Below are 15,959 nucleotides of genomic sequence, written 5' to 3'. Positions count from 1 at the left end.
ACTTGAAACGGTCTACGCTAGAGCTAAAAGCAGTTCTAGGAAATACCTTGAGGTTGTGCTGATACGAACTTCTGAAAGACTCAGTGCACACTCCTCTCTCCAATTTATCCACCAACGCTCTGCCTTCCTCTGAAAGCTGATGATAGATGCACAAACGCATTTGAATTCTACTTAGCCTTTGGATATCAGGAGCATTACTTCCGTTGCATAAATCTCTCACTGCATTGAGAAGATCTACATGATAACGACCAGGCAGTCGACCGAGCTGGGATCGAATTCTCTGCGTTCGTTACGGTTTGAAAAAGTCGATCATGCTACATGCAGTGTCAGAGGTGAAAGGGATTGGATAAAAGAAGCGAAATAAAAGGCGTAAAATAATCAACCGTAAACACAACTTGATCTTGAAAACCACGTCCTCTTTATGTGTCGTAGCACGGGCAAATATCAACTTTAGCGCTACTGTAGTTGTACGATCGGAAGAAGCAAGAGTCCCTGGAATTTCGTACGGTGACTGACTGGCTGAAGTTGTTAAGCTGGGTATACAACGTACATGATAGTCTGCACCGTTCCCACTTTACGAAGTCGGCGAAGCTGCTCTCGCCGGGACAAAATCTGCTGAAAGCCCTTTTAACCAGCGACAAGTCTTGTGAAACCCAAAAGAACAATTTCCGCCACGGGGGTCATGTTAAACATAGAAAACGGGAACGAGAATACCCAAAATCTGGCCAGCATCATTCCAGCTGCGGTGTAGCCGATTGTTATTAGAGCGCATCCCCCTCACAATTAACGTGATTGGAGGTTCATCAAGCCAGAATCCGATCTGAATCGATGCTGTATTGCCTATTCCAATATCTGCCGAGCCTGCTCGAGCCCCAAAACCATATACCAGCAGCTATCTTGACACAGAAGCAAAGCGATCACAAGAAGTGGGACGCCTATTGTCACAAGTATTACTCAAGCCTATGGTGTGTTTTTGGTGTACTCTTCGAGTGCCAGCTTCTCTAAACCGAGTATTTCCCGCCGAAATGCTCGAGATGAAATAAAAACCACCTCTTGTGAATTGGGATCGGGGGGAAGACACATACTCGCTCTGGGAGAAGTTAAGGAGCTCCCTTAGCGGAGCTCCCTTAAACAAAAAAGGGATAGCAGATGTTTAGAAAACAAAGCACTATTAATAACAATAGATCGCAGGTACCGGAAGACGCAGCCGGTAGCAAAAGACAGCGAGTTCGTAGTCGCTCCAGATCCCACCAGCAAGGACACGGTATCAATAGCACTCGACGGGTAAAGCCTCGCAATTTATGCTACCCCCCCCCCCCCCCCCCCCAACGAAGCTGTTCCAAATTCAAGCTGCTCCAACATGTCTTTTCTCGAGCTTCTAGGTCAAGACAACACCGAATTTTAGAAAGCGTTCCTACCCTCACGATCTCGGGGATACGCCGGATTGCGAGAACTAGACGAGTAATTCTCAGTGCTATTTATACCTGTATCGCGTTTTTTCTTACGGATATCTTTTATTACAATGATCGCAAACACTTATTTCAAAATACTATTTATTCGTATGGTTTAGAGGATATCTCTTTTTTGTTCAAGGGAGCTCCGCTAAGGGAGCTCCTTAACTTCTCCCACTAGCTCCGATCTCGTCGTCGATACAACAGACTTCTCGTTGCTGACTGAAATTGATCAAATATCTTCTTTACCGTCTTCCAAGGTTTGTGTACTGCAGTGTAGATGAGTCAAAGATAACTATGATTGACCGTATTTCTAGCACGTTCCACCACCGTAAACAAATTAAACAAGTGTTTGTTTTTGGAAAATCTGCAGCAGATACGTTTGCATTTTCACATTGTCTAAAATATCGGGAAAAGCTCGCGGTACATGTTTAAGTATAAGCTGATAATACAGTACTGATATTTTTTTATATTTCGCCCACTTCATCGATACTTAATGAGTTTTTTTCGTTGTGAAATTCAGTGTGCAAGTAATTTACTAACTCACTTTCTTTCATAGCCTAAGAGAGCGCTCTTCGCAATCGTTGCCGCAGCTCTTGGATCTCGCTTGCTGAATAGATCGGCATTTGCTAGCGTCAAAGCTAAATGGGTTACGTAGGGTATTAATAGACATTGCCTTACTCCGTTTTAAGGCTTTGCCTTGCGAAATAATTCAGACATGACTAGAAGCGTACGTACTACGTAGTAAAAGAATGGCAAAATTTAGCTTCTTTGAAAAGACGAGCGCGGCTCACAGAATATGAATCGAAGGTTCATGGCTCGACTGCTACAAATATATTGAGTTCGCTACATTAATCAAAGAAAACTGGAACCGCGGGTTCGCTATCAGTTTGTCTCGTAAAATGGTCGCTCCGGACATGGAGTGAGCACAACTTCTTGCTCCGTGCTACTAGTGACAGATGTCCGTGCAGCGTCAACGCCCTTCCACGTCTTGGAGCGCAGATCACGCCGAGCAAACGCCACTGCACTCATGGCCTTCGCTTGGTGCATACACAAGATGCAGACACTGCACCTGCTGAAGTTTACTGCGCCATTCGTGACATCAACTGGAATCTTGCGCACGACTTGGCACGAGTTGCACACAGCTTTCCGACACACCAGACATCGTCGGAAAGTGGCATTGCTCTTGGGCCCTCCGAACGTGCTTTTACATCGTCCAACACACTCGATCATGGGTGGGAGAGGCGAGTGGTTCCCCGGTTGACTGGCGTCTTGGATCATCCACGCCAGTTTCTTTGAGTACGCCGCGTCACTGGTCATACCGATACCCAGCACGCAGCTCACCAAGACAGGGAAGGCTGCAAACTCCGGGATAATCCCCATCGGAGCAGCGAACCCTTTCATGTACAGCTCGACCTTACCGTTCGGCAGCTCCGTCTTGAGCCAGCATAGAGAGCACTTGGCTCGGATATAGTTGTATTTGGTTAACGGCTCCGCTAGATCCACCGAGTGAACCACGTAGTAGCCCATGCGCTCTCCATGCTGCGTCGTGGTCATCCCCATAGAAATGACCAGACAAGCACCTCGAGTTTTGGCCAGAGGGAGCGTCATACCCAATGTGCAACGTGCCACACCACAGAATCGGAACGGATCGTCTTGCGTAGGTTCCGCAATTGTTGCAAGCCAGTGGAAGTTCTCCATCGCGTCATTTACAACTGCTGTTCTCATCTTCACGGCGTCGTCACTGTCGACGAAGCATCCGTACATCTCGTCGTCCAGCGTCCCCTGTAGCATCCCCACGATCTTTACGGACGGTGCAGATTTGCATGGAACGAGCTGCAAACTGCCGTCCACAGCTCGGATCGACGGGTACGTTGGACGAGGTCCCGACCGCTCGCGGTAGACGATGAGGTTGTCGCGGTGGCCGACATCTTTCCAGGCGCTCGGATCCACGACGCGCTTTTCATTAAACCGGAACCTGTCGTAGAACTCGGTGGTGTCGACTACAACTTGGTCTGCGAGATCCTGAAGACGACGCGCTTCTTCTGGTGAAAGATATAGACGTTCCTGTGTCGAGTGTATTGACCGAGTTGCTCGTTCTGATGACGTCGTGCTGCTCATTGTTTGCTACGAATCCGAGTACTCGGTCAAAATGAAAGTGATTGCTACTACGACATTGGATCTTTTTAACAAAAAAGACGACATGTTGGGATTGGATGTGCCTAAGGTTGGATGCTGCGCTTAACTTCCGCCCAGCACCATTGCAAGCGGCTACTTTGCTTTCGGAGGGTATGCATATCGATCTGAACCGATGTTGCTGCCTGTCTTCATGATAGTGATGGTCACTAAGGATAGGCTGGATTCAGAGAGTGCTCCTTCTGGACAGGAAAGGCGAAGGTTGTATTCACTTTGGTCATTGGGTCATCATTGAACAAGTACCATCAAAGTCGATAGACAGCACGACAAATCGAATTTGAGAATAAATCGTTTCTAAAATTATTGATTTGTCTTTTTCAAGCACCTTCGTCTAAACTTCAATCAATCGACTTAATTGGGTTATTAGTCAACGGGAGGTGTGCATGTGCAGCACTTAACCGAAAGCGCTCGAGATTTTTTTCTGCTCACCCGCTTCGTTGCAAGCATTGCAGATGAGCAAGTCGCCACCGAGAGTGGTCAAGCTCTCGTTACGCTCGCTTCGGTCCACCCTGCTGTTATGCCGCCGAATCCGGGCGTGGTGCCGGCATTTGAGGCGCTGTCGCCTCAAGCCTCAGGTTCGTTGGGTGGTGTTGAGTGTGTCTAATGGCTGTGGCCCTGACGAAATAAAGTTGCACAGAATTTAGATCCCTTGGCACGTTGCTGGAAAATCTAGTGTATTATTCATACCAAGACGCACGACGTTGATAAATGACCTCGTCGTCAAGCGAAATGAATCTGTTAGAACACGCAATCTCTTCAGTATGTCACTTCAACGTACTGTTACTATCCTATTAAATCTAGCATTACTCGTCCCTTCGTTCGTGTCGACCTCGCCTCATATAATATACTCAGAATTTTCGGTACTTATCGCTCGGCTGCTTCGAGCACGAGCCATGGCCATTTCTCTGGCTGCGAACTCGGTAGCGCTGGTCTGTTTAGCGTACGCCATACACAACAAGCAAATACAGCATCGTGTTTGCTGTACGACACTGTCCGCTGCCACGTCGACCGTCACTTTGCGTGTCGTACGACACGAATTGCACACGAGCTTGAGGACAAAAGACACTGGAATTAGGACCTGTAAGCTCATGAAACTTCTCACAAACAACTCACCGCTCGACAGACAATACAGCAGCCGTATTTCCGTTTCTTGGGTACGCCAAAATGGGTTTTACACCTCCCAACACAGTCCTCCATCGACGGCGACATCAATCTACAGCAACAAAAATGAGCTCCTGACAACCATAAAACGCAACTCACGAACGTACCGACGTGTTGAGCGCACGGAGTCGTGTAACATCCAGCGAATTTTCTTCGAATAAGCAGTATCGCTCGTCTGGGCGAGGCTCAACGCAGCATGGAGGGCTGCATTCACTGCAGCAAATTCCGGTACACTGCCCATAGGGGCGAAGAATCCTTGCATGTACAGCTCAACGCCGCCATTCGGTAGCTCACACTTAAGCCAGCACATTGAGCTTTTGGCACGAATGTACTTGCTGTTACTTGGGTCGCTTCCCACACCAAGTTGCGTACTTCTTCCCATTATGTCGTTCGAACTCACATCGATAGAATGAGCGACGTAATATCCGAGTCGCTCACCGCGCACAGTACGAGTGACACCCATGGAAATGATGACGCAGTGGTCTCGTTTCTTAGCGAATGGGCCGTAGCCAGCATTGCCCAAATCCATCCACGTGACGCCACAGAACCGGAAAGGGTCTTCTTTTGTAGCTCCTCGAATACGCGTCAATACTCGAAAGTCGTTGACCTGATCGTGGATATACGAAGATCGAAGCTTAGCGCCATTGTCACTGTCCATGTGCATTCCATACATCTCATCGTCAAGTGTTCCTTGAAGAGCTCCGAGTACCAGTAAAGTAGGGACAGAAGTCTTACAGACAACTGGCTCAAGTCGACCGTCAGGTGTACACAACGTTTGATGCTGCTGACGCCACGACTCTCGCTCTTTGAATGCCACGAGATTGTTTTGACGACGAACTTCTTTCCATTGTTCATCGTGAAGACGACGCTTGCGGACATCTCGGAAATGTAGATAGTCAGTTAGAGTCTGCTTCGTTACTGCATCGGCGAGATGTTCGAGTTGATCAGCTTCTTCGACTGATAAAATGAGAGGCGGTGGAGGACCGCTCGGGTGTATGCCTGGGGTTTCTGGGATTAAAGGTCGATAGTTTCTGCTGCTTGTCACGTTGGCTGAAGTGCTCACTGACGCACTTAAGCTGGCCGAAAACGTCATGGTGCCGTTGAGTTGAGTGGTAAATTGCGGCGGCATTGTTGTGTCAGGAGAGAATTGAAAAGTGAAGGTGGATGTAAGAATTCATTGTGTTGATGGCAAAAATATGGAATCGACTCGGTACTACGCTGAAGATCAAGTTAAACAAGTGGAAGCATGATTCGAACGCATGCTTTCACCTTCTTTAATAGGTTGTTGTGTTTATGGCGGAAGGGTCGGTAACTACTTCGTGATGCCAGGCCCATACTACCCACATCATATCATTAGCGAAAACCCTCCCAGCGTGAGCAACAAAAGAAAAAAAATTAGATTCTCTTCTAGATGTATGTTTTCGTTTTGAGGCATCATGACAGTTTGGATTTTGGAAATATCCATTCTGTTGTCTAACCCTTTTTTATACTACTTAGCCTAGGTCATTTCTATTAAAGAAAAGTGGCCTTGGACTCGGTTTAAAAGTCTCCTTCACACAGGTAGCATCATTGTTGTCTACTAAGTAGCATGTCTTATTTTTAATTTCGTAATAGAACAGCGACCAAGGTTATATTTGACAGCATGAATTCATGGATATCTCGATATTTGAAAAAGTCGCGAAAGTGTACTTTACTTATTCCACTCATATCACCAATTATCACATACGTACTACTTTTTGGCTTAGTAAATCTTACGATGTGGGTGGAGCCAATCGAAACGGCATAGTAGATAAGAGCTACCACCAGAGCATTCACGAGTTGATCGGGTCTCATGTCGACAGAGAACACGCAGCACGCGGCACGCCAACGACCCCGGACCTATCGTATTCTTAAAAAATCGTATATGAGTACAGAGTCGAACGGATTGGTGGGGGCAGCCCTGTATGCTACAATGCTAAAGCTTCCCAGCATATTTCAATAGTCTACTCAAATGGACAACCGTTTCAAGTAGTTGTATGGATTGACCTTGGGAATACCCACCGAATTAAGAGATGGAAAAATACAAAATCACTCTGATCAAGGAACTTTACTCGCCCGAATCAATAGTCTTGGTATTTGTAGAAAAGCGTCCGGAATGTCGGGTTTTGGTCAACCCTCAGCTTCTTGTAAACGGCATCGTCGGACAATTTCGAGGTGTATTTCCATTTGTAAAACTTCTTTGTCCGATAGCTTATGTCGGTCAGCATCTCCGTGATTTTGTCGAGCTTGAACCGCTCTTCATCAACGTTATCGTTGTTGAGCGTACTATGACGTATGTGACCTCGTAAAACTCGACCATGGCCACTTGGATGATCATGACCAGGATCCAAGCTTGCATCCAAGCCATTGGCAATCTCTGTGGGTGCTGAGAGAGCGTCCTGCGCCACGAAACCCAGCGCTGCCGCGACCACGAAAGCCAAAGACAGCTTCATGATCTGATGTAGAAAGTCAGTGGCTTGAGAGCTGGATGAAGGAATGCAGAATGAAGCACGAAAAGAAATTCAACGCTTTCCAGAAAACCGTCCCAACGGACAATCCTTCTGCGGCTCATAATGACCATCCTATCAAGTTATAAACGGGACTCCGATTTCTTGTGATACAGACGTACCAGCGACTGGGCTGCATTCATGTTAGTGCGACGAGGAAGGGAATTATCCTCCGCAGCCGTTTTTAGTTCATTGTAAATCCTTTTAGAATTCTTGAGCTATCCATGTATTATAGTTTAAGACTCCAGCTACAAGCTGAAGACTACAGATCACATGATCTTCCACGTATCGACACCGCGGCATGCAGCGTTCGGCATCCAGGATGACAAGATACCCTGTAACGCCACACGTGATGACAACCTTCGTGTCCAACCAATGCAGCTGAAGACAACCAGTACCATGTAGTCTAGCTGCATGTAGTAGGAACTCACTAAGTGAGGTCCTACTACAGAAAGTGAGTCACTTTGTATTTACTCAGCAATACAATAACGGCTAACTTTCAGGGAGCACCGTCGACTCCCTTCTCCGTGTCTTCGTTTCTTGACGAACACCACACAATAGAGACCTTTCGCAAAAAAGCTTTATCCTTATCCGTAAAATATAGATAGGCCACGGCACTATTGTGTGGACATAGCGTTTTTTACTTTTTGCAGCATTCTCCACCCTCATCCTCAGAGTTTATCATCCTCCAAGAACAGCCAACCAGTTCCTATGGAAAACGCTCTTCTTCTGAGCCTCAGCACCACCAACGTCGACGCTCTTCAGCTTCTATACCTCGCAAGAGGGGTCCCGCCAGAGAGACCTTTTATTCCAGCCATAAGGTTCAAGCTCGATATTCAGTCCGACGTCAACTGCAAGAGCGACTTTCGGTTCGACAGAGCTACAATCTACTTTCTCACACTTCATTTTGCCCGACTTGAATACGTGGTAACACGCAATCGAGACAAGGTCCACTGTACAGAAGCACTCTGCATTCTACTTTACCGCCTTAGCTACCCACGCCGAAACCTGGACCTATCCAGCAAGTTTGGGCGTGCAGAGGGCCCTATCAGCAGGATATTCTCTCATATGAGTACGTGAGAATGCATTACTTTGTTTGGCATGGTAGAACTAATACTAATGCTGTTTTTGGAAAGTTGTGTACTTGTATGATAGATACAACACTCTGATCTACTTCCATAAGAGTTTGTGTCGTCGCAGTATCGCTACCTATGCTAGTGCTGTTGAGGCTCGCAGTGCGCCGATGCCCAACGTTTTTGGGTTTATTGACGGAACCAAAATTGCGATTTCACGTCCTTCATCACGGCGTGGACACCGCGAGAACCTGCAAAAACAGGTGTACTCGGGCCACAAAAGGGTTCATTGTCTTACTTACCAAAGTGTTGTCGTTCCCGATGGCCTCGCTATCCATTTCTGGGGACCCATAGAAGGCAAACGCCACGACGTTACGCTGCTGTACGAAAGTAAGCTGGTGAAGTTTTTTGAGACGCAAGACGACATCTTTAGAGGGTACGCGCTGTACGGCGACCCAGCGTATCCTATCCAACAGTACATCGTGTCGGGTTACAAAGGTGCAAGTGTATCGGCATTGGAAAAGATTTTTAATGCAAGAATGAGCTCCGTGCGGGAATCGGTGGAATGGAAGTTCGCGCATTTGAAAAGCTACTGGGCGTTTATTGATTACAAGAAGTCACTAAAACTACTGGTGGGACCTATAGGTAAGTATGTCTCCGTAAGTATGCTGCTCACCAATTGCCATTGTTGCCATGAAGGTGGGAACCAGATCAGTAAGTATTTTGGACTGGTACCCCCTACATTGGCAGAATACTTAAAAGCATAAAGCAAATTTCCACCCTTCCGTTTTATTTGCGTGTTCTAACTACGATTAGCGCTGACAATTCCAGCGATCTGCTGTCCAATCATCTCTGCCAATGCAAGCATAAAGTCTCGGTCCTTTTGTCGTTCTTCGGCGCGCTGAGCAGCTTTTGTCTCCTGCTCCTCTTTTCTTGCTTCGATCTCCTGCTTCTTTAATTGGAGTACAAACTCTCTCATTTCCTCCTCCTTGCGCTTTCGTGGTGGCGTCGTACTCTCGTCACGAAGACGCTGCATGGCGAGGCGACGGACGTTTCGGGAGGCTTCCTCGTCTTCGTCACGCTTTCGCTTGGCTGCGTCTTTTTGAGACTTCTGCACTGCTGCACGATCATCGATAAGCTCGATGAGCTCGTCGAGGATCGTATCAGCTTCAGTTTCTTCCTCTGCGACCCCCGATGCGGCAAGCGCCACCGTGTTCGCATCTCTCTTGCGCTGAATAAGCTTGTCGAAGCGTGCCTGTGCATGCTTTCCTGAGAGCTTGTCTCTTGGAAAGCCTGCGTCGCCGACAAGTGTAGCAGCCACGGAGTCCCAAGCAGCAATGACCCCTCCACGCTCACTTAAAAAGGGCCGATCGAATGCTGCTTGGCGCAGCAGCGCAAGGTCCTCTTCGCCCGTGAAGTTTCGACGCTTCTCACTGGGTGGCATAGCTTAACAGGAAAGGTGGGCGATTTAGATGTGAGGAAATCATTCTACAGGCTGGTAGATTCTGCAGAACGCTATCCTCAGATGGGCAGAGTGTGCAGCGTTTTTGTTTAGCACTGTGGGTATGGGTAAATACTGCTGGTGGCGAAAGGTCTCTAATGACACGACATCATCTTTGTTGGTGTAACTACAAACATATGTACACGGAGATTGAGTAAGAACCAGGGATTTTCACATGTCGAGTAGCGGGGGATAGCGTGAGTACTTTCACAAGTACATGTAGGGCAACGGAAGATGGCGTTAATGTCTTCACGATTGCCTTCACACTCCCGGCAATTTTTTTTTCGAATACACCCAAAAGGCACTGTAGGCTACAGCGCCAGCTATAGTGTAGCTTAGGGAGTATACAGCCGCTTAGCGGATAGAGTGAAAGCCTTACGAACATACCCCGAGACACGTGTTTATGACATGCTCAGCTCCCATAAATGATACTCTATCATTTAATATGTCGTGATAGGTGATTAAAAATAGAGGTTTCTTGATGTCCCGTATAATACTGAATACCTATTTGCCAGTACACCGTATTGTATACGGCATATTGGCTGATAGGTTTCAGCAAGAACTTTAATATTTCTGCCTTGGTTAATATATGATAAATTTGGCGCGTCTTCGTTATTTTTAAAACAAATTCAAAAATCTATGAAGCGTCTTTTGCTCGGGGTAGTAGCTATCTGTACAAATCCTAATATTTGAAGCTGATATCTCGATATTTGAAAAAGTCGCGAAAGTGTACTTTACTTATTCCACTCATATCACCAATTATCAGATACGTACTACTTTTTGGCTTGATAAATCTTACAATGTGGGTGGAGCCAATCGAAACAGCATAGTAGATAAGAGCTACCACCAGAACAATCACGAGTTGATCGGGTCTCATGTCGACAGAGAACACGTAGCACGCGGGGCGCCAACGACCGCGGACCTATCGTATTCTTAAAAAATCGTATATGAGTACAGAGTCGAGCAGATTGGTGGGGGCAGCCCTGTATGCTACAATGCTAAAGCTTCCCAGTCTATTTCAATGGTCTACTCAATGTCACAGCCTACCGCTAGATGGTGAATTAACGATGCTGGCTGACTGCCTGCACAAGGTCTATTCGCTCCAGACTCTCCGCACCACGGCCAAACAAGCGGGACCTACGGCCAAGTCAGTGACGTTCCAAGTGTGAGATCGACAAGCAGCTATTCGTGGCGGAAATTGGAGCTGGACCGCCCCATGCGAGGGATCTACTGAAAGGTAAGGAGCCTTTCACTCTTAGCTAAGCGGAGTTAGGCGTTAAGTCGTGAATTTGCCTTCTAGCAAAGAACACAAGAATACATCAAGGTTAACATTACTATTTAAGTAGTGTCGCTATTACAACTACTTCTTACGCCGGCCCAAGATACACGACCCCGATAAGAGGAAGATCGCGACAATATGGTGGAGAAACAGCGTAGCTTGTAGCCGAAAATCGTAGGAGTACAAGCGTGGAGAGAAGCCCTGGCAGCGGAGCGCCAAGGGAGAGGGAGAAAGGAGTGAAAAAAGGATGAGCGCTCATGGATGGGCAAATGAAAGACTTGGAGCCGGTGAAGGGGTAGGGGAATGGCCTCCACCGGTTGGAAACGAAGCCGTGGAGATCTTCTGAGAAGAACGAGGAAACTCGCCTGAAGAGAACTTGCTGGCGGCGGCACGCTGCAGAGACCTCAAGGAAGGAAACGCCAGGGAGATGGCGAGGAACGTGGCCCGCTGCAGCGAGCTGATCCCGAAATTGGAGGGTACGAGATACGAACGGTCCCTTTGGAAGGCGAGGGCACTTCGATGTTACGACGCCGACTCCGGGAGCAAGGAGGACGGTTGGGTCTGTGTCAGGGACGTCTATTGGTGGACAGATGTCCAGCACGATCCTAGAGCAGTGAGCACGTTAGCCGACGCCCAGCGAAGGTGCGACACCGGCGCGGACGATGACGGGTACGCCCTTGGAAGCATCGGTGATGGACTCGGGAAGTCGCCCCAAGGTGGAGTTCGCCTTGGATCGGACTCATCCCTCGTTACAACCGGTAGACAGCGCTGAAGGAGACGTGCCAATGGTCACGTCAGCGTACGGCCGACCCCGTAGCAGCGTACCGAGCCCACAACGAAGCCGACGTGCCCCAGGGACTGCACCTGTTGCTGGGACACCAACGCAATCGTACGATCCTAGTAGAAGTCGTGGAACGACGCCTGTTCAATGAGAGAGGACGTCAACGAGGGGAAGTGGAGCGCCGACGACGGACCCAGCCTTACCGGCACTCATTATGGACAGTATCGCTCAAATGCTACAGAGGGCTGCGATGATGAACGGAACGCCGATGCCGACACCAACATCTCAAGCTACGGGACAAGTACCACGTACCGTGACGACGCCGACCCAGTTCAAATATTAGCATTAGTACAGGTAATCCCCGATACCTACAGTATTACCCTGGTCCAAAAGACGCTACCGGTACATAGTTCTTTGAACCTATCTAAAAATATCATAGAGGTGCCAAATCCTTATCATATAATTACTAAGGCAGAAAACCATTAACTGAATCCCTTATCAACACGAGAAACCTCGATTTTTGATCACCTATCACGATATATAAACGAGAGAGCAATCATTTATGGGAGCTGAATCTTCTCGTATGTTCGGGAGGCTTTCACTCTATCCGCTAAGCGGCTGTATACTCCCTAAGCTACACTATAGCTGGCGCTGTAGCCTACAGCGCCTTTTGGGTGTATTCGAAAAAAAAATTGCCGGGAGTGTGAAGGCAATCGTGAAGACATTAACGCCATCTTCCGTTGCCCTACATGTACTTGTGAAAGTACTCACGCTATCCCCCGCTACTCGACATGTGAAAATCCCTGGTTCTTACTCAATCTCCGTGTACATATGTTTGTAGTTACACCAACAAAGATGATTTCGTGTCATTGTGTGGTGTTCGTCAAGAAACGAAGACACGGAGAAGGGAGCCGACGGTGCTCCCTGATAGTTAGCCGCTATTGTATTGCTGAGTAAATACAAAGTGACTCACTTTCTGTAGTAGGAACTCACTAAGTGAGGTCCTACTACATGCAGCTAGACTACATGGTACTGGTTGTCTTCAGCTGCATTGGTTGGACACGAAGGTTGTCATCACGTGTGGCGTTACAGGGTATCTTGTCATCCTGGATGCCGAACGCTGCATGCCGCGGTGTCGATACGTGGAAGATCATGTGATCTGTAGTCTTCAGCTTGTAGCTGGAGTCTTAAACTATAATACATGGATAGCTCAAGAATTCTAAAAGGATTTACAATGAACTAAAAACGGCTGCGGAGGATAATTCCCTTCCTCGTCGCACTAACATGAATGCAGCCCAGTCGCTGGTACGTCTGTATCACAAGAAATCGGAGTCCCGTTTATAACTTGATAGGATGGTCATTATGAGCCGCAGAAGGATTGTCCGTTGGGACGGTTTTCTGGAAAGCGTTGAATTTCTTTTCGTGCTTCATTCTGCATTCCTTCATCCAGCTCTCAAGCCACTGACTTTCTACATCAGATCATGAAGCTGTCTTTGGGTTTTGTGGTCGCGGCAGCGTTGGGTTTCGTGGCGCAGGACGCTCTCTCAGCACCCACAGAGATTGCCAATGGCTTGGATGCAAGCTTGGATCCTGGTCATGATCATCCAAGTGGCCATGGTCGAGTTTTACGAGGTCACAAACGTCATAGTGCGCTCAACAACGATAACATTGATGAAGAGCGGTTCAAGATCGACAAAATCACGGAGATGCTGACCGACATAAGCTATCGGACAAAGAAGTTTTACAAATGGAAATACACCTCGAAATTGTCCGACGATGCCGTTTACAAGAAGCTGAGGGTTGACGAAAACCCGACATTCCGGACGCTTTTCTACAAATACCAAGACTATTGATTCGGTCGAGTAAAGTTCCTTGATCAGGGTGATTTTGTATTTTTCTTCCTCTTAAATCGGTGGGTGTTCCCAAGGTCAATCCATACAACTACTTGAAACGGTTGTCTATTTGAGTAGACTACTGTATTGAAATATGCTGGGAAGCTTTAGCATTGTAGCATACAGGGCTGCCCTTACCAATCCGTTCGACTCTGTACTCACATACGATTTTTGAAGAATACGATAGGTCCGCGGTCCATTGGCTAGCAAGTTCACTTCTACCCGGAGATTCACTCGGTTTAAGTGCTTTAAAGACAGATCTTCAGTTCCGTAACACAAAGATCGGTGTGACATCACGCACAGAAGCGACAGAGACAGCGAAGAAGGTTCTGGGTCTGATGGACGTGACGCTGCGCAGTGAAGATGGTACGGAAGTGGCCTAGACGACTCTTAACCCCTCTGTTACCAACGTCGTAAGTTACGACTTTGAGTAGGGCGAAAGTGGTAACTTACGACGTAATTCGAGCCTTCAAACAGAAAATGGCTCGAAAAAAGAGGACACGATACTTTAACCAAGTCAAAGTTTGGAGGCAAATTCTATCAGCTGAAAGAGGTCGATTCGGCAAATGTAAAAGAAAGGGTGGGGGAAGGGTAGATGTGCTGCACCGAACAGAATGATGAGTGGCCGAGAGCGCCGACTCGAGCCACTGGTGTCTCATTCAAGAACTTGCCATAATGGCGAGAGTTCGATCAAGTACGCGGACGAAGCAATCAGCAGTTGCCAGCACGATGGACGTGCGTGCCATCGACTTCAAGCATCTCTGGCGGCAGCTACGCGCAGTGGGATGGACGTCGAAGAGACCTTCCGGTGGACTTGCGAAGGAGTGGACGTACACGTCGCCGGACGGGAAGTCGCTCACTCGTGCGAAGCTCGTATATGGTTATGTCCTCCATTTGTCTAATTTATATCACTTGTCTAGGGGAGGATGCTGTGGTGGCTTATGCAATCGAGACTGGGCTTATTGCTGAAGAGAGTGGCGACAGTGAGAGGGAGGTGGGCAGTGATGAGGTCGTGCCGGTGGACGTTACAGTGACGGCGTCACAGATAGACACATCCATCGCGCTGTCGGCCAACACCTTATCGGCGATGTTTGGCACGGACAGTGACCCCCAGTCGGAAGCGGAGGATCAGTTGGAGCAGTCGGATCGAGAGATGGTCGTGGGGGCGTTCCAGCGGCTCCTGTCAGGCGCCGAGTCGAGCAATTCGGACGACAACGCATGATGGTTGCGCCACGTAGGAGTGTGTGTGGAGGTGAGACTGTGGAGGATGACTGCCGTGTGGCACTGCCGGTAACCGACGTGAATGTTATGGGCGATGGAGATCTTTCGGATGAATACGAGGCCGTCGATTCTAGTGGCAGCGACAGCAGCGACAATAGTGGCGACGATATCATCGTGAGGCGTGAGTACCCCGACGACACACTTGAGGACGATGAAGACGTTGCTCTGATGGACGACGCATTTGTCGAGGCGTTAGGTGGCAAATTAACACTGGAGTCGATCGACAAGGCCGCACTCCGGAGCTTTGAGTGGAGTCCTCCTTCGTCCATCTTCGAAGCTGACAGTGGAGGGTACCCTCGCCTGTCTACGGACGACGCCGTACCGATCAGGGAGCTACAGGACATTGCGGATTCTCCCTTGCTGCTTCTATTTTACTTCCTACCAAACCACTGTGGGTTACCATTACCAAGGAGACAAATCGCTACAAGAAGCAGACAGTACACGCCAGAGCTAAGCGAATCCGACAGAAGCAAAGGAAACGCACTGTACCAGCCCCCGAGACTGTTAAGCAGATTGAAAGGCGATTGCGCGTCGAGGCTGCGTACGAAACTCATGAGATACTCCACGTCATTGGGCTCTTAGTGGCAAGAATGCTGAACCCAATGACGCGTCGCTTTTCTCGGCATTGGTCAATGACCGAAGACGGTGCAATACCTGCCGGAAACTTTGGCAAGTTCATGGCTCGAAACCGCTGCACGTCAATACTTCGATACTTCCATGTCGTGAACAACGAAGCCCCACGGATTCGAGACAAATTGTGGAAGTTACGGCCTGTTGTCGACACGTTGCAAACTCGGTTTCGATCTGGCTGGTCACTCG

At 48.2% G+C, this 15,959-nt stretch overlaps 4 protein-coding genes across 4 annotated transcripts; 1 reads left to right on the top strand and 3 right to left on the bottom strand.

Moving 5' to 3' along the window:
- Positions 1-2,336: 2,336 nt before the first annotated feature.
- PITG_14436 (uncharacterized protein) lies at positions 2,337-3,591 on the bottom strand (the record flags this gene model as incomplete). Its single annotated transcript, XM_002898853.1, has 1 exon — positions 2,337-3,591. One exon carries the CDS (start codon positions 3,570-3,572, stop codon positions 2,337-2,339), a length of 1,236 nt encoding a protein of 411 aa, XP_002898899.1.
- Positions 3,592-4,162: 571 nt separating this feature from the next.
- PITG_14435 (uncharacterized protein) lies at positions 4,163-5,948 on the bottom strand (the record flags this gene model as incomplete). The annotated part of the gene is made up of 2 exons (XM_002898852.1): positions 4,163-4,262; positions 4,916-5,948. The coding sequence occupies 2 exons, from the start codon at positions 5,935-5,937 to the stop codon at positions 4,163-4,165; spliced, it is 1,122 nt and encodes a 373-aa protein (XP_002898898.1).
- Positions 5,949-6,907: 959 nt separating this feature from the next.
- On the bottom strand, positions 6,908-7,279 carry PITG_14434 (secreted RxLR effector peptide protein, putative; the record flags this gene model as incomplete). The annotated part of the gene is made up of 1 exon (XM_002898851.1): positions 6,908-7,279. The coding sequence occupies one exon, from the start codon at positions 7,277-7,279 to the stop codon at positions 6,908-6,910; it is 372 nt and encodes a 123-aa protein (XP_002898897.1).
- Positions 7,280-13,448: 6,169 nt separating this feature from the next.
- PITG_14432 (secreted RxLR effector peptide protein, putative) lies at positions 13,449-13,820 on the top strand (the record flags this gene model as incomplete). The annotated part of the gene is made up of 1 exon (XM_002898850.1): positions 13,449-13,820. The coding sequence occupies one exon, from the start codon at positions 13,449-13,451 to the stop codon at positions 13,818-13,820; it is 372 nt and encodes a 123-aa protein (XP_002898896.1).
- Positions 13,821-15,959: the final 2,139 nt, after the last annotated feature.

This window comes from Phytophthora infestans, genomic scaffold (assembly GCF_000142945.1).
Source record: "Phytophthora infestans T30-4 supercont1.34 genomic scaffold, whole genome shotgun sequence".
NCBI lineage: Eukaryota > Oomycota > Peronosporomycetes > Peronosporales > Peronosporaceae > Phytophthora > Phytophthora infestans.
The sequence above is the reverse complement of the archived record's forward strand: the minus strand, read 5'-3'. Positions and strand labels throughout refer to the sequence as shown.